The following is a 25,864-nucleotide window of genomic DNA, read 5'->3' as shown; positions in this document are numbered from 1 at the left end:
ATAGTGCTGGGCAGACTTATACAGTCTGTGCCAGAGCTGGTGGTGGGAGGCAGGGTTGGGGGTTGGAAAGCGGGGATAGACTGGCCAGACTTATACGGTCTGTGCCCTGAAGAGGACAGTACAAATAAAAAAGTAGCACATATGAATTTATCTTCTTGGGCAGACTGGATGGACCGTGCAGGTCTTTTTCTGCCGTCATCTACTATGTTACTATGTTATGAAGAGCTTTGCTAGAATTTACTAGATGTTAGAATATGCTGACTTTGTACTTCCAATACTAGTCTATGGGAGAAAAGGGTATAAAAGGAGAATCATGGACAGAAGCAATCAGAGAGTTAATGTCAGAGGTCACGTTTGTGTCCCAGTTGCTGTCTCCTATGAGAATTAATTAATTATATTACATATTCTAATTGTATTCCTGATTGGTAAATGTAATAAACAATTACTGATTATTCTCATATTACTATAGCCTTCTTTGTCTTTCTGTCTCTCCACCTGGTGGTGTTAGGACCATATTCCCTGGAGTTACAGGTAACTAGTACCTTTATACCTGGGAGAGGGCAGAAAGATAAACAGGGTTTAAAGGATGAATTGTAGGTTATTGATTTGCAGAATTAAAAAAAAAAAGAAAAGAAAAAGCAAACTTTATCAACTAGTCTCTATACCCTGTCCCCCCTAGTTTTAAAACTTGAACTTTATACCACAGCATTAACAGCCTCTAGCAAGCACAGCAGGACCTAGTTCAGTCTCAGGGAAATTAAAAAGAGAGAGAGAGAGAGAGATGCATTATTAACTAGTTTTCATAGTGTGCAACCCTTTTCCTATAGTTTTAAACTGAAACTATTTCTAGAGGTAGAAACTTAATAGCCAAAGAACTTTAAAAAGGATAGTAGTAAGGCTCAAATTCTGTCCTAAAAGACAACTATTTTCTGTTCTTTGGTTGCTGGAGAGGTAGCACTGCTACTGACCTCAATTAGGTGTTAATTAAAGTGTGAGGAAGTAGAATATTTGCAAAGGTTACTGAGGGAAATCTGATTACTGAGTTAGCTTCAAAGGGTTTGTTTAAAGCAGTCTCCTTAGAATCAAAACTATATAGAGAGGAAATGTCTCACTTTTCTTTCTGAGAAGTTCAGAGAGACAAGGACATTTCTCTGGTAAGAGGACATTATTTTGCTCTGTGCTTTGGGAACTTAAAGATTGGGGTTTAAAGGAGGAATTGTAGGTTATTGATAGGCAGAATAAAAAAAAAAAGAAAAGAAAAAGCAAACTTTATCAAATAGTCTCTATATCCTTTTCCCCCTAGTTTTAAAACTTGAACTTTGTACCACAGCATTAACAGATAGCCTCTAGCAGGCACAGCAGGACCTAGCTCTGGGCAGAAGATTTCAGTGTATTGACCACAATGATGCCTAGATCTTGTTCTTGAGTGCTGATCCCCAAGGTAGACCCTAGCATCAGGTAACTATGATTTACATTATTCTTCCCAATGTGCATCACTTTGCATTTGTCCACATTAAATTTCAACTGCCATTTGGATTCCCAGTCTTCAATTTCTCAAGGTCTTCTTGCAATTTTTCACAGTCCACGTTTGTGTCATCTGCAAATTTAATCAGCTCACTCATCGTTCCAATTTCCAGATCATTTATAAATATGTTAAATAGTACAGATCCCTGCAGCACTCCACTATTCACCCTCCATTGAGAAAAATGGCCATTTAACTCTACCCTCTGTTTTCTGTTCAATAACCAATTCCTAATCCACAACAGAACATTGTCTCCTATCCCACGACTTTTTAAATTTCTCAAGAGTCTCTGTGAGGAACTTTGACAAAAGCTTTCTGAAAATCTAGATACACTACATCAACTGGCTCACCTTTATCCAAGGTGTATTCACATCTTCAACAACATGAAGCAAATTGGTGAGGCAAGACTTCCCTTGGTTGAATCCATGCTGATTCTGCCCCATTAAACCATGTTTGTCTACGTGTTCTGTAATTTTATTCTTTATAATAATTCCACTATTTTGCCTGGCACTGACATTAGGCTTACCGGTCTGTAATTTCCTGGATCACCCCCGGAACCCTTTTTAAAAATCGGCATATCATTAGCTGCCCTCTAATCTTCAGGTACTACAGACAATTTTGTCAGGTTACAGATCACTAACAGCAGATCAGCAATTTCATGTTTGAATTCTTTCAGTACCCTAGGGTGCAAGCCATCCAGTCCAGGTGATTTATGAATTTTACTTTGTCGATTTGGCTCAGTACATCTTCCAGGTTCAACGCGTCATCACCCTTTAAAACCATTTCTGGTAGAGGTAGATCTCTTACACCTTCTTCTGTCAAGACTGAAGCAGTTTCTCCGCTATGGCCTTGTCACCCCTGAGTACTTCTTTTGGTCTTTGATTATCTAAGGGTCCCACCTTGAATATTGTGTTCAATTCTGGTCACAGCATCTCAAAAAAGATATAGTAGAATTAGAAAAGGTACAGAGAAGGGTGACGAAAATGATAAAGGGGATGGGACAACTTCCTTATGAGGAAAGGCTAAAGCGGCTAGGGCTCTTCAGCTTGGAGAAAAGGCGGCTGAGGGGAGATATGATAGAGGTCTATAAAATAATGACTGGAGTTGAACAGGTAGATGTGAAGCGTCTGTTCATGCGTTCCAAAAATACTAGGACTAGGGGGGCATGCGATGAAGCTAAAATGTAGTAAATTTAAAACGAATCAGAGAAAGTTTTTCTTCACTCAGCGTGTAATTAAAGTCTGGAATTCGTTGCCAGAGAATGTGGTAAAGGTGGTTAGCTTAGTGGAGTTTAAAAAAGGTTTGGACGGCTTCCTAAAGAAAAACTCCATAGACCATTATTAAATGGACTTGGGGAAAATCCACTATTTCTGGGATAAGCAGTATAGAATGTTTTGTACTTTTTTGGGATTTTGCCAGGTATTTGTGACCTGGATTGGCCACTGTTAGAAACAGGATGCTGGGCTCGATGGACCTTTGGTCTTTCCCAGTATGGCAATATTTATGTACTTATGTACAAATTCCTTCACGGGCTTTCTGCTTTTAATGTACCTGAGAACGTTGTTACTACGAGCTTTTTGCCTCTATAACAAGTTTTTCTTCATATTCTCTTTTAGACTTTTTCTCATTGACCTCATATACTTAAATAAAATCTCATACACTATGAAGGTATCACTCCTCCTCTCGGACCTCACACACTGCGATGGCATCTCATTCCTTTCTTGTCCCACTGACATAGTAACATAGTAGATGACGGCAGAAAAAGACCTGCATGGTCCATCCAGTCTGCCCAACAAGATAAACTCATATGTGTATACCTTACCTTGATTTGTACCTGCCTTTTTCAGGGCACAGACCGTACAAGTCTGCCCAGCAGTATTTCCCGCCTCCCAACCACCAGTCCCGCCTCCCATCACCGGCTCTGGCACAGATCGTATAAGTCTGCCCTCCACTATCCTCGCCTCCCAACCACCAACCTCTCTTCCCCCACCTGCTCCGCCACCCAATTTTGGCTAAGCTTCTGAGGATCCATTCCTACTGCACAGGATTCCTTTATGCTTATCCCACGCATGTTTGAATTCCGTTACCGTTTTCATCTCCACCACCTCCCGCGGGAGGGCATTCCAAGCATCCACCACCCTCTCCGTGAAGAAATACTTCCTGACATCTTTTTTGAGTCTGACCTCACACAGTATGATAGAGTCTCACTTCCTCTCCCCACCGACATCACACATGGATAGAATCCCGTTCTTTACTCCCCTTCCTAACCTCTCACACTCCGATGGAATCTCACTCCTTCCTCTTCTCACTGACCTCACACATCGCAATGGAGTCTCACGCACTGTGAAGGTCTCACTCTTTCTTCTTACTGACCTCACACACTGCGATGGCATCTCACTCCTTCCTCGTCCAACTGACCTCACACTCTGTATTGGACTCTCACTTCCTCTCCCCAATGACATCACACACTAATAGAATTACACTCATTCCTCCAATCAGTGACCTCACAGGTAATTTTGGAGTCTCACACATTCTTCATTCTGATGGCCTCTTAAGCTGCAGTGAGTTTTTTTCCTGCTTTGCTTATTATTTTCATCACAGCTACCGTGGTTATCAGAAATTTGCCTTTAAGTCATACTACGCTCTGTTACTGGCTCATATAGCGGGTTGTCAAGGACACTGCCAGAGCTGACACAGGGGCCTTTGTTCTGCAGGTGACATTTAGTGTCATTGAGATGAGATTAAATGAAATGGAGTATTACCAGGAAATGTCAAAAACAGCCAAATGCAACAGCAGACGGCCTTTATGGCTGAGTCTATAGACATTAGATAAAGTAGCATAAATTAGACTCCCTGCCTTTTGCAGAAACCGATCAGTGCTGTGAAAAGTGATGTAGGTAATTCTTTTCCTCGTCTTACTCAGTCTAGGATTATCACTAAATCACTCACTAACGCAGTGTCCATGTCCTGAAAGAAAGAGGGCTCTTAGCGCAAGTAGCCTGCAAATGCATGCTAATCAGCGCTTAATGCATTCATCCCCAATGATCAGCGTCCAGCGCGCCAAAGATTGGGTCGCTGGCCGCGACAAACCCTACACCAGCTCCGAGCTGGCGTTAGGGTTTGCAGATCATTGGGGAGGAAAGGTGAGCCCTGTCCAGCATGCATTTGCATGCTGGCAGGCCCCCATTCCCCCCTACAGCACACCTGCCAGCGAGGGCAGTTGAGGACGTCCAAAATTTGGACGTTTCGGCAATGGGCAGTTAAGGACATCCAAAATTGGATGTTTCTATGAGAAAGACGTCTTTCTCATAGAAACATCCAATTTTGGATGTCCTTAACTGCCCATTGCAGAAACGTCCAAAATTTGAACGTCCTCAACCGTTGCTATACCTCCCACACCCCCTTGAAATTTGGCCATCCCTGCAACAGAGCAGTTGAGGACGTCCATCTTCCGATTTAAAGATGGGCGTCCTTCTCTTTTCATTGGTCTCCAGCTCAGACCTGTCAAAGAAGTGCGGGAGGATTGTGCTGAGCGCATGCTCAAGCACAATTCTCCCGCACTTCTACCCCATAATCAGAGATAATTGCGCTGCTTAAATTTGCATGCATTATCTCTGATGATAGGTCTAATAGTGCCCCACGCTGTTCCAGCGCTATTTTAGAGCGCTGTTTGGAACAGCGCGGGGCTTTTGATCATTTGCCTGTAAAAGAGCAAATTCTAAATGCATTTTATACAACTTGCCAAATGAGTTATTGAACATGAGATTCAAAACTCATTTACACTCTGTTTACACTAACAGTATAAACACCTTAACATCGTAAGGCATCAGTGCCACTCATTCACTTCAGCTTGGCTGAATCTGCTCACCCAGATATTCTATTCTGCAGTTTTTCACTTCAACAGCTTTTGGAAGAGCCACCCAGAAATGCCAAAAGATCATCTCGAAAATGTCTTAATTTACACTTCCCCAGCTGTAAAGGACTAAAATACAAGCTTATACATGCATCTTCCTTCTCTTACATGAGTACGCAGTTGTGGAACGCACTACCAACTGACCTGAAAACAATCAACGAAATATCTAACTTTCGTAAATCTCTGAAGACGTATCTCTTCAACAAGGCCTACAAGAAGGACCCATAGCTTAACTACACCACCTCACCAATCCACCCCATTGCTGAAAGTCATCTTTCTATATCTATTTTTTTGGATCTTTTTTCCCATCCTTAATCTCTTTGCATCACCAATTGTATCTGATATCCTGGAATGGCGATGCCATAACAGATCTCTGTAAACCACATTGAGCCTGCAAATAGGTAGGAAAATGTGGGATACAAATGCAATAAATAAATAAAAATAAATAAATAAAATATGGTCACCATTGTACTTTCCCAGTTTTCCTGAATTTTAGTCATGCCTGTCTACCAGAAACAACTTGATAGTCAGGTTGTGACGCCAGGGGGAGTGGGCAGGCGTACGTGCGAACTACGTACGTCCAACAGACCACCTGAAAAATAGGCGCAGGCACCGTCTAAAGTCTATTTGGAGGAGCAGTTGCTCCCCTGGCGGCCCACCTAGCTACAGCACTGTTGACAGTCACTAGTTGATGTTCTAGAGGTCTCATAGTTGTTCTCCTAGGTGTGTTAGAAGGCTGTGTCCAGGTGCCTATGGTTTTCACTGGAGGAGTGAAGACTGCAGATGTGGATGTTGCAGATGTTCTGTCACAGCTTTCCATTACACTCTGATCAGTACAAGGTTGATCTCAATCATGATTGATTCACCAAAATCTCTTCCATCTTTACTTAATGCTTTCCTGGCTCGTAACTTAGATTGATACTGAATGTGCATCCAGTTTCCAGTATTGGGCATCACATGTTTCAATATGTTTCCGAACTGTACAAACTGTAATAAAACATAAGAAGCAGCTGTTTGGGGAAACCCAAAAACCCTTACCCATGTATCATCTAGTTGATCTTCTGATGTTAACGAATCACTTTGAGTAAGTTGTGTAGGCGAAAGAGTTTTCCTGGATTGTCCAATAGTTGCTGGACTGAACACACTTGAAGCTACTCCAGGGGTTGTGTGCTCATTTTCAAAGCACTTAGACTTACAAAGTTACATAGAGGGGCATTTTCGAGAGGGCTGTCCAAGTTGCGATTTGGATGGCCTTGCAAAACGCCAAAATCTAGGGGCGGGGAAACCCGTATTTTCGAAACAAGATGGACGTCCGTCTTTCGTTTCAAAAATACCATCAGGGACGTCCAAATCCTTAAATTTGGACGTCCCTAGATTTGGTCGTCCCTAGACAAGGACGTTTCTGACTTTCAGTGATTTTCAAAACCAAAGACGTCCATGTCAAAAACGGCCAAATGCAAAGTCATGGGAGGAGCCAGCATTTGTAGTGCACTGGTCTCCCTGACATGCCAGGACAACAACCGGGCACCCTAGAGGGCACTGCAGTGGACTTTATAAATTGCTCCCAGGTACATAGCTCCCTTACCTTTTTTCGATTATGGGTCAAGGATGTCCAAGTGTTAGGCACGCCCAAGTCCCGCCTTCGCTTCGCCTCTGACACTCCCCCTTGAACTTTGGCCATCCTTGCGATGGAGTGCAATTGGAGACGTCCTAAATCGAACTTTGATTATACCGATTTGGACGTCCCTGGGAGAAGGACGTCCATCTTCCGATTTATGTCGAACGATGGACGCCCTTCTCTTTCGAAAATGAGCCCCATAGTAACCTATGGAACATTGTAAGTCTTAAGTGCTTTGAAAATGAGCCCCATAACCCCACATAATGGTGTCTGCATCACAGAAAAACCGAGTTGTTTTCTTGAACTCAGTGATGTTGATCCCAGATCTGGACTTGAGATATCATCATAGATGCTTCTAACTGGTGGAGCAGACGCCCTTATCTTTATGAACAATGAAGCATCCTGGATACAGCTTATTGCAGAAGAAAGAATTAGGGATCTGCAAGGCCAAAAACGAGTTTTCGGAGTCTCTGTTTGATGACATTTTTGCAGTTTTCCATGGTTTTGCACACTTTTCTGGGTTTTGCATGTGTGACAGAACTTTTTCTGCCTGTGCAAACTGACTGTATGTTAATTGGTAGAAATACACGTGTGCAGGTGATTTGTGGGAACTCACAAATGTAAAACCCCTAAGAAGTAAGGACAGTGGCAATGGTGATGTGACATGTTCTCCCATTGGTGCCCTAGGCAGCCAGCTAAGTCGCTCCTTCCAGCACTCCCTGTTATGCTGGGGATGCAAGATAGATAATGGAGTGGAATAAAGATTGTGGGTGTGATGAAATATTTTGGAAGACCTTTCCCCCCTTCCTTGCTTACCAGTCAGCAATTCCTGGTGCCCTGCAGCTTGCTAAAACATTTGTAATTTGCTTGATGACTGTTAAAAGTGGGGGTTTCCTTTTCTTTCCTATGTGGCTGAGGTGAATAAGTGTTTCAGAGTATATAAATGAGATTGCGTGGAGACTGAAGTCTAGACAGGTATTTCCATTCATTTGCACTAACATTTCAGATGCTGGATGTTTTCTCAATTCAGCTGCTGACATCAGTGAATGTTTATTGAAAAATGGATAATGAGGCCTAAGCATGCAGAAAGGAAGGAGTTAATGGGTTTTGTTTCCAAATGGGTTAGTTCTGTGCGTACCACAATGGGAATAAACCTGATTCCTAAGCCAGGGTCCACAGAGTATGATCTCAGTCTGTCATATTTACTGTTAATGCTTGCCATAAAACTCGCATTGTACCAAAGAGAGCTACCTTCTGGAGTTTATAAGATCCAACATATATAGGACAATCTATATATGTGAGCTTGGACATTTTTTATTCAAACCAGTGGCACCCAAACAATGAGAAATATTTCTGTATCTTTCTGCGTTTCTTGGTGCATGGAGATTTTTTCTCTCTTTACGCAATTCAACAAGTAGTCGCTTGGGACTAATTCCTCTATGATCAATGTCATTCTGGTTTTTTTTCTCTTTCACCACTATGCAGTGGCATAGCAAGGTCGGCTGCCACCCGGGGCAGATTGCCGCTGCGCACCCCCCCCCCCCGGGTGCAGCGGCATCCGTCCCCCCAGGGTGCAGCACGACACACCTCTCCTGGCGCAATGACACCCCCCTCCCTGGTGCAATGACCCCCTCCTCCCCGGCGCAATGAAACCCCCTCCCCGGCGCATCAAGACCCCCCCCCCGACGCAATGACACCCTCCTCCCCAGGTGCATTCTTGGCTGTTGGAGGGTGCAGAGAGCAGCCGCACGCCTGTCGGCTCCACTGGCTCCCTGCTCCCTCTGCCCCGGAACAGGAAGTAACCTGTTCCGGGGCAGAGGGAGCAGGGAGCCAGCGGAGCCGACAGGCACGCGGCTGCTCTCTGCACCCTCAAGCAGCGTGCACCCGGGGTGGACCGCCCCCACCGCCCCGCCCTTCCTACGTCACTGCCACTATGTCCAGTTTCCTGGCACTCAGCTTTTTATCAGTCCCAGGTGATCATAACCTCTTCATTTTCCACAATTCTCAAGGGTCTTCATCCCAATGCTTTTCCGTTACACTGATGTTACAACGTTCACAGAGTTTCCAATGAATGAGACGCACCACCTTGATGTTCCTTCTGTAGAAAACGTTTCTGCCATCAGCACTTCACAGACAGCTATGAGATGAGAAACTGTTTCCAGCTCTTTCTTACAAAATCTACAAATGTCCATTCTATGAGTTTTTTCTATGTTCGCTGTGAACCATCTTATCCATAATCCTCTGTCCTGACCTGCGACTACCAATCCCACATCCTTAGGTTTCAATTCTCCTCATCTTAAGCATTCATGTGCCTGGGCTTGATCCACGTATGGTTCTTGAAGTCATTGTTTATATTTCCCACAGTATCTGTGCCTTTGTCGTTTAATTTTCCTTGTTTGCTGATGAACTTCTTGAAAGAGATTTTCTCATGCTTTGAAGATTCTGTTGGCTCCATTCTAGTACTTACAGGTGCTGTGGAGGAAGTTATGGTCCTTATCTATGTTTCTGTGTTTCTTGGAGCTGTCCATGAATGGGTTCTGTTCTTTCCAACATCCTTAGCTATTGTCTTGCTTTCCTTGGGCTCAATATTCAGAGGATTTATGTTCATAACTCATAAATTGCCCTCTTTGAAAATTGACTGGGGCTGAGTGCATTGTGTTTTTAGTGGAGTCTGTTCTTACATGGCCCCCTCTGACAACTTAGTATCAGTGAGGGCTGTAATTATGTGGGAATTATTTCTCTGATATATCTACTTACCATAAGAAATATACAATTTGGAAATATGGGGCAAATAGGGTTTCTACCTCCTTACACCCACCCAAGATACAATGGACCAGCCACCTCCGAGATATGGGGTGGCAGCAAAGCAGAGGCTATTTTCCTTCCAAAGGGATAGTCTTTATGCTCAAATGGGTGAACATTCAAAGTGATTTAACCTTTAAATGGCTTGCACAGGGATAACCAGTCATTTTCCGCAGCAATTTACTGAAAATAAATAGCACTGAACTGAAAACCGGCTATTTTGGAGGCGTTCGGGGGGTGGAATCAGCGCTTAACCGGCCAGGGTAACCACATAAAAGTCAGTCCTATTTTTATATGGTAACCCATAGCCGGGTGGCTCCAAACCCAGAAATTCAACTCCGGTGTCCGGACAGGGCCCAGCATTGAATTTCCAGGTTTAACGCTGGTGGTGGTCAGCAAAACGCTGATATTGGGCCCAAAATTTCACTAAACTCTTAAATTTAGGAGCATTAATAGTGGGTGACAACAGGGACAGATTTAGGGCAGGGAAACAAAGCTGGAGTTTAGCATTAGGTTGATAATTAGGCTCATAAATCCAGGCATAACTTTTAAGCTCCCAAATTAAGATGAATTTTCAGCTGAAAATTTACATAGTAACATAGTAGATGACGGCAGAAAAAGACCTGCACGGTCCATCCAGTCTGCCCAACAAGATAACTCATATTTGCTACTTTTTGTGTATACCCTACTTTGATTTGTACCTGTGCTCTTTAGGGCACAGACCGTATAAGTCTGCCCAGCACTATCCCCGCCTCCCAACTACCAGTCCCGCCTCCCACCACCAGCTCTGGCACAGACCATATAAGTCTGCCCAGCACTATCCCCGCCTCCCAGCCACCAGCCCTGCCTCCCAACCACCGGCTCTGGCACTGACCGTACAAGTCTGCCCAGCACTATCCCCGCCTCCCAACCACCAACCCCGCCTCCCACCACCAGCTCTGGCAAGACCGTATAAGTCTGTCCAGCACTATCCCCGCCTCCCACCACCAGCTCTGGCACAGACCGTATGTTTGCCCAGCACTATTCCCGCCGCCCAACCACCAGCCCCAGCACAGACCGTATAAGCCTGCCCAGCACTATCCCTGCCTCCCACCACCGGAGTTTGAAAATGGGGCACAAATTTAGAAGCTTTACTTAGGAGCTTAAATGTAGGAGCTCAGGGCCTGATATTCAAAGCAATTGAGCTGGCCACTGACTGGTTAAAACGCTAGGTTACTACTACTACTTCTACTACTACTACTACTTAGCATTTCTATAGCGCTGCCAGGGTTACGCAGCGCTGTACAAGTTTAGACAAGGGGAAGGACAGTCCCTGCTCAAGAGAGCTTACAATCTAAAGGTAATAAGCTATGTAGTCAGTGTATGTATCGGGAATGGGGAAGGTGGTTAGGCGCCAAAAGCAAGAGAGAAGAGATGGGCCTTGAGTAAGGACTTGAAAATGGGCAGGGAGGGCGCACGTCGTATGGGCTCAGGAAGTCTGTTCCAGGCATAAGGTGAGGCGAGGCAGAAGGGGTGGAGTCTGGAGTTAGCGGTGGTGGAGAAGGGTACAGATAGGAGTGATTTGTCCTGAGAGCGGAGGTTACGGGTGGGAACATATGGGGAGAGGAGGGTAGAGAGGTAATGGGGGGCTGCAGATTGAGTGCACTTGAAGGTCAATAGGACAAGCTTGAATTGTATACGGTAGTGGATCGGGAGCCAGTGAAGCGACTTGAGGAGAGGGGTGATATGAGAGTATCGGTTCAAGCGGTAGATAAGACGTGCGGTGGAATTTTGGACAGATTGAAGGGGGGATAGGTGGCTAAGCGGGAGGCCAGCGAGGAGAAGGTTGCAATAGTCAAGACGAGAGGTAACGAGTGAGTGGACGAGAGTTCGGGTGGTCTGTTCAGAAAGGAATGGGCGAATTTTGCTAATATTATAGAGGAAGAAGCGACAGGTCTTAGCTGTCTGCTGGATATGGGCAGAGAAGGAGAGGGAGGAGTCGAAAATGACTCCGAGATTGCGGGCTGAGGAGATGGGGAGGATGAGGGCATTGTCAACAGAGGCGGAGAGTGGGGGAAGAGGAGAAGAGGGTTTGGGTGGGAAGACAAGGAGCTCAGTCTTAGCCATGTTCAGTTTCAGATGCCGGTTGGACATCCAGGCAGCGATGTCGGAGAGGCAGGCCGAAACTTTGGCCTGGGTTTCGACTGTGATGTTGGGAGTGGAGAGGTAAAGCTGGGTGTCATCAGCATAGAGATGGTACTGGAATCCATGTGATGAGATCAAGGAGCCCAGGGAAGAGGTGTATATCGAGAAAAGAAGCGGTCCAAGGACAGATCCTTGAGGGACCCCAACAGAGAGCGGGACGGCGGTGGAAGAAGAGCCATTAGAAAATACTCTGAAGGTGCGATGGGAAAGATACGAGGAGAACCAGGAAAGGATGGAGCCCTGGAATCCAAATGAGGACAGTGTGTCAAGAAGTAACTTATGATTGACGGTGTCAAAGGCGGCAGATAGGTCGAGGAGGATGAGTATGGAATAGTGACCTTTGGATTTGGCAAGGAACAGGTCATTGCAGACTTTAGAGAGTGCTGTTTCTGTTGAGTGCAGTGGGCGAAAGCCGGATTGAAGCGGGTCGAGGACGGCCTGAGAGGAGAAGAATTCAAGGCAGCGGCTGTGGACAGCATGTTCAAGTAATTTGGAGAGGAAGGGTAGAAGAGAAATGGGGCGGTAGTTGGAGGGACAGGTGGGGTCAAGCGATGCTTTTTTGAGAAGTGGTGTGATTACAGCGTGCTTGAAGGTGTCAGGGAACATAGCAGTGGAGAGAGAGAGATTGAGGATGTGACAGATTGAGGGGTTAACTGTAGGAGAGATGTTGGTGAGCAGGTTGGTGGGAATGGGATCAGAGAAACAGGTGGTGCACTTAGAGGAAGAAAGAAGGCGAGCAGTTTCCTCTTCGGTGATCTGAGGGAAGGAGGAGAAGGAGGCCAGGTTGGGTTGGTTGAGGGAGTGGGTTAAGAAGCCACCGGGAGGAGAAGGCTTGGAAGTGAATTCAAGGTTTATCTTCTGTACTTTATCGCGGAAGTAGTCAGCTAGTGTTTGAGGGGAGAGTGAGGGGGGGTGGGAGCGGAGGGTACTTTAAGTAGGGAGTTGAGGGTGGCGAAGAGGCGACGAGGGTTGGAGCCAAGAGAATTGGTTAATTGAGAATAATATTCCTGTTTGGCAAGGAATAGGGAGGACTGGAAAGAGGATAGCATGAATTTGTAATGGGTGAAGTCTGACAGGGTGCGAGATTTTCTCCAGAGTCATTCAGCAGATCGGGTGCAGGAGCGGAGGTAACGGATGCAAGGGGTTAACCAGGGCAGAGGATTAATGCGCTTTGTGGGGCGAGAGACAGATGGTGCTAGGGTATCCAGAGCAGTGGAGAGAATTTTATTGTAGGTAGAGACAGCCGTGTCGACAGATTCAGAAGACGAGATGGAAGGGAAGAGAGTGCAGATGTGAGAGGATAGGGTAGGGGGGTCGACAGCTTGGAGATTCCTGAAGGCAGTGGTTATAGTTGGGCGAGGTTGAGGGGGAGGGTGATGAAGTGTGAGGGTGATTAGGTGATGATCTGAGGTAGGAAGGACTGAGGTGCAGAAATTGGAAGGTGAGCAGGAAGAGAAGAGAACGAGGTCGAGACAATGGCCATCACGGTGAGTAGGGGCGGTAGAGGATAGTTGGAGGTTAAAGGCGGATATCAGAGTAAGGAATTTAGAAGCGTAGGAGTTGGATGGGTTGTAAACGTGGATGTTAAAATCGCCAAGAATGAGGGATGGAGATGCGGGATCAAGAAAGATGGTGAGCCAAGCGTCGAAGTCAGTAAGGAATGAAGAGAGGGGCTTATCAGGGGGGCGGTAGATGACTGCAACTCTGAGTGGTAGTGGGTAGAATAGCCGGATGGAGTGAGCTTCGAAGGACGAGAAGCAGTGAGATTGCGGTAGGAGGAGGGGTTGGAAGCTACAGGAGGGCGAGAGAAGTAACCCGACGCCTCCGCCACGGCCATCTGGGCGGGGAGTGTGGGAGAAGAGATAACCTCCATGACAAAGGGCCGCGACTGAGGCAGAGTCGTCAGGGGAGAGCCAGGTTTCGGTTAGGGCGAGCAGTTGGAGGGAACGAGAGATGAAGAGATCGTGGGTGAAGGGCAGTTTGTTGCAGATCGAGTGGGCATTCCACAAGGCGCTTGAGAAGGGGAGGGAAGAGGGGGGGAGGAGGGGAATAGAGACGAGGTTGGAGATGTCACGGAATCGTTTGCATGGATAGGAGGACAGGTGAGGGGGGCCAGGATTAGGATTAATGTCTCCCGCGGAGAGCAGGAGAAGGAGTAAGAGAGTGCGGAGGAGGGTGGGGGAGGTCGGGCGACGAAGGCGACGAAGACGGGGTGCACTTAGGAGGAATGGTGAAGGGTTAATGGTAGGAAGGAGGTGTTGGAGATTAAGGGCTAGGAAGGAGGAGGGGGACAAGAGAGATGGAGAGGTGGTGAGGGATGGGGGTGAATAGGGTATTGCCGTAGCAGGCAGGACGGGAGGGAACACAGGTGGGCAATGAGTTCCAGCGGTAGACAGGGGTAAGGGGAGGCGAAAAAGATTAGGAAGGGACAGGGCAAGGAAGAGGATGTGGACAGGGGCCATAGGTAGTGATTGCGATGTGACAGGTGTAAGTGTAGCGACTGAGGTGAGAAGCAGGTAGATAGACTCGGGCTCACCAGGGGGGATTGCGTGGCTGTCCTCGTGGTCGCCGGGCCTGACTGCTGATTGCAGGGTCCTACCTGGTACGGAGCTGTTCACGGTTGTTCCCGCCGCCGATCGCTCTTCCCCGCTAGGTTGGGGCTAGCCGCTATTTTTCAGTGGCTGCTGAAATTCGCAGTTAGCATCTAACTCAAAGCTAGATACATTGGGGACGGAGTCAGCACTTGGCCGTTTAAGTACTGATACTCAGTCCTTACGCAGCCGGATTTAGTGCATAAATGGGAGTGCGTAACAATCAGTCCTATCTTTATGTGCTAAAGATAGGAGGGAGAGCAGGAGAGGTGTCAATACACACCAGAGCAATATTTTTAAAGAGGGAGGGAGGGAGGGGTCAGTTCATCCATCCTGTTGGGGGGGAGGGCCACTAGGGAAATCATTGTTTAAATGGGGAACAGCACGATCAGGAGGGGGCCAGTCCTGTCGGGGGTGGTATGTGGTAAAGGTGGTTAGCTTAGCGGGGTTTAAAAAGGTTTGGCCAGCTTCCTAAAGGAAAAGTCCATAGACCATTATTAAATTGACTTGGGGAAAATCCACAGCTATTTCTGGGATAAGCAGCATAAAAATGTATTGAACCTTTTCGGGATCTTGCCAGGTATTTGTGACTGTTGGAAAGAGGATGCTGGGCTTGGACCTTTGGGCTGTCCCAGTATGGCAATACTTATGTACTTATGGGTGGGGTGCCAATGATGTTGGGGGAGGGAGTGGGAGGGGCATTATTTATTCTAAACTTTGGAGAGGGAAATAGGGCCGATGCAGACTGCTGGGGACCTACACTAGGCTCAGTGCTGGAAGTAGGTTTCTGGCACACAGGCTCTTTATGCATGGATTTTAATGCACTGATGTAACCCTCAACACAGAAACCCTTTTAACATTCAGCAGCCGTTAACATGTGGGTAAACTGCTCATTTACTGCAAACTGCAGCCTGTGGGAGCTTTTCTGCCTTAGCCCCTCTGTTCCTTAATCCAGCCCCTGTTCTCTTGCCTCTTCCCCTTGCTCCACAGTGTCACTTCCTTTTTGCCTACAAATTAAACCCTGAAAACTTCCCGGGGGATTTGGGCAGATGAAGGGATGCATTATTTTTTTTTATCTGGAATAAACTTCAAGCACGGGAGAGCAGAAGTGAGAAACCCCTGCTCTGTAATATGATGCATCAGGGGTAACCAGGAACATTTATGCAGCAGGAGCCCATTTTATCAATTAAAAACTCATGTGACCCCAGGTGATGATAGAATCCCATTCACCCTCCCCTCCCTTGTTCACTTCCTCCTCACCTCACAGGCAAACCAGGCATGTGCCTAGGGTCCGTGGGTTTAGGAAAGGCTCTTACACATGTGTAATTCAGTGCTCAGTAGCTCCCAAGGCAGATTTTCAGCTGCTGGCAAAAAGAAGGTAGTGGTGGGGGGAGGGGGGATAGCTTATCATTTATTTAGGATTTGCTATACTGCCTTAACTAACTTGCACATCTGGGCAATTTACAAGCTAAAATTATATATTCCAGAGGAGAAAAGGAACTACAGGTGTGAGTAACAGGGTCACCTCTGGCACCTGCAGGCGCTTAGCCAGACCTCAGGTTTTTTTTTTTTTTGGGGGGGGGGGGCTGAGCACAAAGTGAGGACACAAAATTTTGCCCCACCTCCCCACCACTCAATTTTCATGCATGCATGGGGGGGGGGGATCACTAAAACCAAGGATGTGCATGGGGGGGGCAGGGAAGGCAGCACAACGGCTCAGGAAAACAAGCATCGGCTAGAGGAAGGGTTCTGCTGGCAGAGTTTGGGGACCCCCGGCAGTCAACCCAGCAGGCGGGGGGGAGGGGGGGGCTGAACCCAGGAAGGCCACACAGGAAAAAGGGACAGGGCCTGCATGTCAGTGCCACTTGCAGACCCCAGTACTCTGCAGGGGTTTCCAGTATAACAGGAGGGTTACACAGGAGGAGGGGACATCCTGTGTGAACATTCAGTGCTTCAAAATCACCATGCTGTCACTACAGGGCACAGGTCACAGTGAAGGTCCAGAGGGTAAGGGAGCAGCTGTGTACCTATGACCCTCAACCACTGGTGATATGACCCTTTTTCCAAGTTTGGCAACCAGTAGATTAGGGAGATCTGCATGGGGACACTGACATGCAAATTGGGAGAAATGTATTCCATAAGCAAGTAGAAGTGTCAGTCCAAATCTGAAAGATCATGATATATACGTTGGTCTATGTAGCAGGTTTCAGGGGTGCATTCACTGGGAGGGCAGGCTCTGAACCCCAACCCCCCAAAAAACCATGAGGAGTTCACTCTAGGTCAGGGGTGGACAACCTGCGACCTATGAGAACGTGGGATGCACAGAAACTATCACTAAGTAGAGCTTTGGCAATTTTAAATACTGTATTTTGCAATTATTGTCAGAACCCTTATTTTATCATCCTCACTTTAATATTCCTTTATCTCTTGTTTGTCCTGTTTGTCTGTCCTAATTAGATTGTAAGCTCTGTCGAGCAGGGACTGTCTCTTCATGTTCAAGTGTACAGCGCTGCGTACGTCTAGTAGCGCTATAGAAATGATAAGTAGTAGTAGTAGTCTTTGAGATTCTAGAATCTTGCTATTCTCTGGGATTCTAGAATCTTTTTTACTCTTTGGGATTCCAGAATCTTGCTACTCTTTGTCCTTATCCCTTATTTGTCCTGTTTGTCTGTCCTAATTAGATTGTAAGCTCTGTCGAGCAGGGACTGTCTCTTCATGTTCAAGTGTACAGCGCTGCGTACGTCTAGTAGCGCTATAGAAATGATAAGTAGTAGTAGTAGTCTTTGAGATTCTGGAATCTTGCTATTCTCTGGGATTCTAGAATCTTTTTTACTCTTTGGGATTCCGGAATCTTGCTACTCTTGGTCCTTATCCCTTATTTGTCCTGTTTGTCTGTCCTGATTAGATTGTAAGCTCTGTGGAGCAGGGACTGTCTCTTCATGTTCAAGTGTACAGTGCTGCGTACGTCTAGTAGCGCTATAGAAATGATAAGTAGTAGTCGTCTTTGGGATTCCGGAATCTTGCTACTCTTTGGGATTCTGCAGAGAATCTTGCTATTTTCTGGGATTCTAGAATCTTTTTTACTCTTTGGGATTCCGGAATCTTGCTACTCTTTGTCCTTATCCCTTATTTGTCCTGTTTGTCTGTCCTGATTAGATTGTAAGCTCTGTGGAGCAGGGACTGTCTCTTCATGTTCAAGTGTACAGTGCTGCGTACGTCTAGTAGCGCTATAGAAATGATAAGTAGTAGTCGTCTTTGGGATTCCGGAATCTTGCTACTCTTTGGGATTCTGCAGAGAATCTTGCTATTTTCTGGGATTCTAGAATCTTTTTTACTCTTTGGGATTCCGGAATCTTGCTACTCTTTGTCCTTATCCCTTATTTGTCCTGTTTGTCTGTCCTGATTAGATTGTAAGCTCTGTGGAGCAGGGACTGTCTCTTCATGTTCAAGTGTACAGTGCTGCGTACGTCTAGTAGCGCTATAGAAATGATAAGTAGTAGTCGTCTTTGGGATTCCGGAATCTTGCTACTCTTTGGGATTCTGCAGAGAATCTTGCTATTTTCTGGGATTCTAGAATCTTTTTTACTCTTTGGGATTCCGGAATCTTGCTACTCTTTGTCCTTATCCCTTATTTGTCCTGTTTGTCTGTCCTGATTAGATTGTAAGCTCTGTCGAGCAGGGACTGTCTCTTCATGTTCAAGTGTACAGCGCTGCGTACGTCTAGTAGCGCTATAGAAATGATAAGTAGTAGTAGTTGTCTTTGAGATTCTGGAATCTTGCTATTCTCTGGGATTCTAGAATCTTTTTTACTCTTTGGGATTCCGGAATCTTGCTACTCTTTGTCCTTATCCCTTATTTGTCCTGTTTGTCTGTCCTGATTAGATTGTAAGCTCTGTGGAGCAGGGACTGTCTCTTCATGTTCAAGTGTACAGTGCTGCGTACGTCTAGTAGCGCTATAGAAATGATAAGTAGTAGTCGTCTTTGGGATTCCGGAATCTTGCTACTCTTTGGGATTCTGCAGAGAATCTTGCTATTTTCTGGGATTCTAGAATCTTTTTTACTCTTTGGGATTCCGGAATCTTGCTACTCTTTGTCCTTATCCCTTATTTGTCCTGTTTGTCTGTCCTAATTAGATTGTAAGCTCTGTTGAGCAGGGACTGTCTCTTCATGTTCAAGTGTACAGCGCTGTGTACGTCTAGTAGCGCTATAGAAATGATAAGTAGTAGTAGTAGCCTTTGGGATTCCGGAATCTTTGCTACTCTTTGTCCTTATCCCTTATTTGTCCTGTTTGTCTGTCCTAATTAGATTGTAAGCTCTGTTGAGCAGGGACCGTCTCTTCATGTTCAAGTGTACAGCGCTGCGTACGTCTAGTAGCGCTTTAGAAATGATAAGTAGTAGTAGTAGCCACTCCAGCAGGTTTTTTTCTATCCTTTTTAGTTAAATTCTTTACTTATTTATTTGTCACAGAAGGTCTGTGAGGCTCTGTACACTTCTGGCTCTGACATTACGTAATGTTGTGGTTCACCAGGGTCAGTCCTGACATTCATATGGCCCTCTGTGTATAGAGGTTGCCCCCCCCCCCCCTTGCCCTAGACCCTGGGTTCAGAGTGAACTGATAAGGTTCGTTGCAATCAGAACTGGAGGCCATGAGTTCAGTTTGCTGGAACTACTGAGCCCTTGAACCCAGCAGGGAGGAGAAAGAAGAATGCAGTGATGATGTACCAGGTCCAGTCCTCGGGATACACCCAGTCAGTCAGGTTTTCAGGATACGGACACTTACAATGAATATGCATGAGACAGATTTGCATGCAAATTGATCTCATGCATATTGCCATATTCATTGTGGATATCCTAAAACCAGACTGGCAGGGTGTGTCCTGAGGAACCATAGTAACATATGCGAGGGGCATAATTGAACGAAAACGTCTATCTCCATGGGCGTTTATCTCCGAGAACGGGTCCGTGAAGGGGCGGACCGAACCGTATTTTCGAAAAAAAATACACGTCCATGTTTTATTCGACAATTTGTGAGCTGGGCGTTTTTGTTTTTCAGTGATAATGGAAAATGAAAGCGCCCAGCTCAAAAACGAATAAATCCAAGGCATTTGTTCGTGGGAGAGGCCAGGATTCGTAGTGCACTGGCCCCCCTCACATGCCGGGACACCAACTGGGCACCCTAGGGGGCACTTTTACAAAAACAAAAAAAAAGGTAAAAGAGCTCCCAGGTGCATAGCACCCTTCCCTTGTGTGTTGAGCCCCCCAAATCCCCCTCAAAACCCACTGCCCACAAGTCTACACCATTACTATAGCCCTAAGGGATGAAGGGGGGCACCTACATGTGGGTACAGTGGGTTTGGGGGGGTTGGACGACTAAGCATTAAGCAGCACAATTGTAACAGGTGGGGGGGGGATGGGCCTGGGTCCACCTGCCTGAAGTCCACTGCACCCCCTAACAACTGCTCCAGGGACCTGCATACTGCTGCCAGGGAGGTGGGTATGACATTTGAGGGTGAAAATAAAAAGTTGTGAAACATCATTTTTTGTGGTGGGAGGGGGTTAGTGACCACTGGGGGAGTCAGGGGAGGTCATCCCCGATTCCCTCTGGGGGTAATCTGGTAATTTAGGGCACTTTTTGGGGCCTTATTCGTGAAAAAACAGGGTTCAGGAAAAGTGCCCTAAATTCTAGCTACAAACGCATACTTTTTTTCCATTATCGGCGAAAGGCGCCCATCTCTCCTCGGCCGAAAACCACGCCCCAGTTCCACCTTCACCACGCCTCCGACACGCCCCCGTCAACTTTGTACGCTTCCGCAATGGAGTGCAGTTGAAAACATCCAAAATCGGCTTTCCATTATACCGATTTATTCGTTTTTGTGAGATAAACGTCTATCTCCCGATTTGGGTCGAAATCTAGGCGTTTTTCTCTTTCAATTATAAGGTGGATAGTAACATAGTAGATGACGGCAGAAAAAGACCTGCATGGTCCATCCAGTCTGCCCAAGATAAACTCATGTGTATACCTTACCTTCATTTGTACCTGTCTTTCTCAGGGCACAGACCGTATAAGTCTGCCCAGCAGTTTTTCCCGCATCCCGTCACTGGCTCTGGCACAGACCATATAAGCCTGCCCTCCCCTATTTTCGCCTCTGAACCACCAACCCCTCTTCCCCCCACCTGCTCCGCCACCCAATTTTAGCTAAGCTTCTGAGAATCCATTCCTTCTGCACAGGATTCCTTTATGCATATCCCACGAACCTCTGCTATATAACATGTATAGAATGTTTGTTCGTTTGGGAAGCTTGCCAGGTGCCCTTGGCTTGGATTGGCCGCTGTCGTGGACAGGATGCTGGGCTCGATGGACCCTTGGTCTTTTCCCAGTGTGGCATTACTTATGTACTTATGTCCTCTACTTGGCTCACTTTTATTACATAGAGCAGTGATTTAACCTATTGTGATGTCATAGTGGCTCATTCAACCAATAAGAGCCAACCTCATTAGTGATGTCACAATGGCTTGATTGTATAGAATGTTTGTACGTTTGGGAAGCTCGCCAGGTGCCCTTGGCCTGGATTGGCCGCTGTCGTGGACAGGATGCTGGGCTCGATGGACCCTTGGTCTTTTCCCAGTGTGGCATTACTTATGTACTTATGTTACTGCATCTCTGCTGTCTGAACGCATCTGTAATGTACGGGAAAGAAAGAAATACCGATTTTCACTCTCATTCTGCCGTATTCCTCGCCCCCTTTTCTCCTTCCTGCTCAGTCAACGTAAACAAGCAGCAAATCTGATAGCATTTCCTCTCTTCTCAGCCTTGAAAGAACAGAGTGTTCTGACCCAGGGCAGTGGGCTAAGCCTCTCTCACTACATCTACCTATTGCTCAATAGATAATAGGCCAGCGAGAAAATAATGTTAACTCTTTCCTGGTGACACATGAGTTTGCTTTTTAATAGTTTTGAGAAATACTTACATATGATGAAATGTACAGAAGATTAACTGAATTAGTTGGGTTTGGGAGTGGGCTTTCCCCTGGAAAAAACAAACCCAGTGTGACTGTAAACAAGGCTGACTGGTAACATTTACAAGTTTATTCACCTTATACAGTTACATGTTCACAGAAGGTACTAACTTAACTGCTGAAGTATTAACTGTGCAAAGAAGAGCAGGAATGTCCTATAAGTCAACTCAACCTATTATAACCAGCTAGAAACGGAGGCCTTGTATCTCCCCTATCTCTCTTTATTAGCTGTTCCTCTCCATAATACTCCAAGTCTCACCCCTAGGCAGGACTGGAAGAGGACTCATTTTCCGCCAGAGTCGCTATGCTCACATTAGCCCTCTCCTCAAGTCACTTCACTGGCTCCCTATCCGTTTCCACATTCAATTCAAACTTCTCTTACTGACCTACAAGTGCATTCACTCTGCCGCTCCCCATTACCTCTCCACTCTCGTCTCTCCCTTCGCCCCCCCTTGGGTACTCCGTTCTGTAGATAAATCTCTCTTATCCGTCCCCTTCTCCTCTACTGCTAATTCCAGACTCCGTTCCTTTTATCTCGCTGCACCTCACGCCTGGAATAGACTTCCCGAGCCTGTACGTCTAGCCCCGTCTTTGGCCGTTTTCAAATCCAAGCTAAAAGCCCACCTCTTTAACGCTGCTTTTGACTCCTAACCACTGCTCACTTGCCCTGTCCTTTTATCCTCACCTCTTTATTCCCTTACTCTTAATTGTTCTGTCTACCTGTCTTATTTAGATTATGAGCTCTTTGAGCAGGGACTGTCTTTTCATGTATGGTGTACAGCGCTGCGTAGTAGTAGTAGTACTGGTACTTGCTGGAAGTCTCAAGAGGATCTGGGGTGTCTGGCTTGGCCTGGGCTCTCTACAGCCCTGACGTCTGGTCCAAGAGCTCTAACTGTGCTGCTCTAGGGCTGTGGCTCTGCCGCTTCTGTGCTGCTGGAACTCTCTCCATCCTGCAGGGGTCACTGCTCTATCGCCTCTGTGCTGCTGGACCTCTCTCCCAGCTGGAGTTGCTACTTCAAGGTGACTGAGCTCCTCCCCACCTGCCTGGGGCCATCTGTGGTCTACCTATCAGCCACTGATCAAAATCTGATTGCCAAGCTAGGTCCAAGGCTTAGTAGCTCCAGCTCTTAATAATTCCAACGAACAGAACCATGAGCTGCAGTTCAGCGTAATAGTCCGAAAACGAACCGCAAGCAGTTTGGTGCACAGACACCTCCGTTGATTAGCTACCCAACACAGTTGTATTTTGGTGAGTGCTTTCATCAGGGGTGAACATCTGTAAGATAATCACAAACAACATGTATAACCATATAAAAATAAATAATAAAATACATTACATACATGAACATGAGCTAAAATACAGCTTAGAGGGGGCTTTTTAACTTAACCATGTAAAGCACTTATCACATGGTTTATCACATGGTAGCCTGCTAGTGCAGATCTACATTAAGGGGCTTTGTGGGAATTTAGTGGTTATTGTGCAGTAACCTGCTCATTAAGTGCTTCAGGGGCTGCGGCATGGACACAGAGTGGGCGAGAAAGGCGTTTAGCAGTTAATGTGCTGTAACTTCCTAACTAGCACAGACTTAACGCAGGACCATAACCGGGAGCCGGTACCGTGTATTAATCTGACTGTTAATGCGTGGCCTGCAATGCAAAGTACTGGGAACACGCCCAGTAGGTGCTGTGTAAAATTTGCAGTGGTAACTTTGAATTTTTACCATGGTTTAGTAAAAGGGCCCCATAACGAATTAATCAATGCAACATACAGAGTGAGTAAATAAATAATAACAATATTAATTAAACATCTATCGATGATTGAATGTTCACAAACCCATAACTCTCCAAACATGTGCCCAGACCTAGTGCCCTCACAATGCTGAACAGATGAGGAATAATATCTGATTCTGAGGAGTATCTTTCGCCCGATATTTAAAACCATTTAACCGGCACAATCGGCAATCTGGCAATATTCAGCAGGAGAAAGCCAGTTAGCCATTAGCGGATAACTGGTTTTATCATGGGACAGAACCGGCTATCTGCCAATATTCAGCACATCGCTGGCTAAGTTTCACGGCCAAATTAACTGGAATATCTTTGGCTGGTCACAGGAAACAGCCCGACTGCGGGACTCAACCTGACTCTTTTCTTTGACAAGGCTCCTGCTTTACCCAGCCATCTCACCGACGGCCATAGGATGTGCTGAGCAGAGTGGAGCATTTGGAGCAGCTTTGTGGAGAGATAGAGGATAAGCAGCACAAACTGGTCTGGACTGTTCTGGGATCTTGCCAGGTCCTTGTAACCTGAACTGGCCTCTGTTGGAAACAGGATCCTGGACTTGATTAACCTTGGGTCTGTCCCAGTATGGCAATGCTTATGTTCTTATGTTTTTAACATTCTCTCTGCCCTGTTTCTGATTTCATGTGGCACGAGACAGGGGTGCCCCTCATCCCCATATCTTCTTTGTTTTACGCATGGAACCTTTAGCAATCAAACTTAAGACTGACCCCAGTTATTAGGCGGATCCCTGTTAGTGATGGGGAATGTTATTTACGGATGATCTCTTCACTGCATTCATGACCGCAGAACCGTCCCTGCATGGAGCATTGGACATTCTTGAACATTTTGGGCAGGTATCAGATTTATGAATCAATACGGATAAATCCGAGGCCTTCTTGAGCGTAACTGTAGATTTTGAGCGTAGATGGTCAGGTACCTTTCCACTCCGCTGGGCCAAGGATACTCTGAAATACTTGGGTTTATATATCCTGCCTACTCTCTCCAATTGTTACCACTGTCATATACCTCCTCTATTGCAAAGCCAACAAATTTCTCTGTGACAAATCCTGGTGAAAACGATATATCCTTGACACCAATTACCTTTGATTCTGAAGACATCTGACCTACGGTATTATAATGGTATGATCTGGAAATTCCTTTGGGGTTCGAAGTGGCCATGTTTGGCGATGCAACATCTCCAACTGATGCGCCGGGATGGAGGGTTGGGCTTACCAGATCTTCGGGTTTATACAATTGCATGTGAGTTGTGCTATCTTAGAGATTGGTGTTTTGGAACATCTGAATTTTGTGATGTGTCCTTTGAACGTACCTTGAGAGTCCCTTTAGACTTGGGCTATTCGGCCCAGGCCCGACCTGGTTTATTGAACGATATCCCTTATTGCAGACTGTGCGGGGGGGGGGGGGGCCTGGGCTTCCTTTCGGAGGAGGTTCCGGCTACGCTCCATTTGTTCTAGATACTTACCTATTATTGGCAATGACCAAGTTTCCCCAGGCTTACAGCCCAGTTGTTTTCATCGCTGGAGTGCCAGAGGCTTGTCGACACTTACACATGTACTGGAACCTGATTAACTTGTTTTTCTGTCATTTGAGCAGCTCAAGAAAATGTATGTTCTCCCACCTACAGAGTGGTACGCATATTTGCAACTTTCCCTCCCTGTTCGCATGCTGCTCCACAAATATCTGGCAGACTTTTCTGAGTCCCCTTTTGATGAATGGTGACCTCTTTCCTGCTATCACCAAAGGCCTCACAGGTCGGTATGAGAATCCATCAGACACTTTGCTTTCTTTTTTCTCTTGCCCCACATCTGGAATAATCTCCCATTTACCCTTCGTAGTACAACCTCCTTCAAGCAGGTCAAAGTTGAACTAAGGACTTGGTTACTTTTACAGGCTTTTGGAGTACCAGTTGCCTAAATTGTGTCTCTGTTGTATATACACGTATATGGTGTTTGCACAGCCTCAACATGGTATCTTTCCCCACCTACTGTTTATGTCTTACCTTTGTGTGAACGTTTGCCCTTTCCTATCAGAAAATGTAGTTCCTTTCCTTTTCTATTTATATTTTGTAGTATGTACACTGATTAGTCCTGTATAGTCAGTCAAAGTGGTATAGAAAGTATGAATAAACTATAAACTATTATGAAAGCTATCAAAAAACCCGGACTCCAGAGTCTGACTCTGGATTAGAGATTTTGGCTCTTATTGCCTTGACCACTCTTACTCATTTTAAAACAGGGGGTCCTCCCAGCTGAAAGTGTGTCTGTCCAGGAGCTACATTTCAGTTTTCTTCTTCGAATGTTATCAATAGAAATCAAACAAAATAAAACATGGAAAAGAAAATAAGATGATACCTTTTTTATTGGACATAACTTAATACATTTCTTGATTAGCTTTCGAAGGTTGCCCTTCTTCGTCATG

The 25,864-nt window shown here is 45.9% G+C and overlaps 1 protein-coding gene across 1 annotated transcript in view; it reads right to left on the bottom strand.

Moving 5' to 3' along the window:
• Positions 1 to 6,051: 6,051 nt before the first annotated feature.
• The window catches only part of LOC115479881 (nucleoporin NUP35-like), a 56,525-nt gene continuing 36,712 nt past the window's right edge, over positions 6,052 to 25,864 (bottom strand). The window contains 3 exon segments of the mRNA XM_030218182.1: positions 6,052 to 6,278; positions 6,281 to 6,602; positions 7,297 to 7,465. Of these exon segments, the coding sequence (XP_030074042.1) occupies positions 6,052 to 6,278; positions 6,281 to 6,602; positions 7,297 to 7,465 (718 nt within the window).

The sequence above is a fragment of the Microcaecilia unicolor genome, chromosome 11 (genome assembly GCF_901765095.1).
Source record: "Microcaecilia unicolor chromosome 11, aMicUni1.1, whole genome shotgun sequence".
NCBI classification, from domain to species: Eukaryota; Metazoa; Chordata; class Amphibia; order Gymnophiona; family Siphonopidae; genus Microcaecilia; species Microcaecilia unicolor.
Note: the sequence above shows the minus strand (reverse complement) of the source record. Positions and strands in the feature narration are given on the sequence as shown.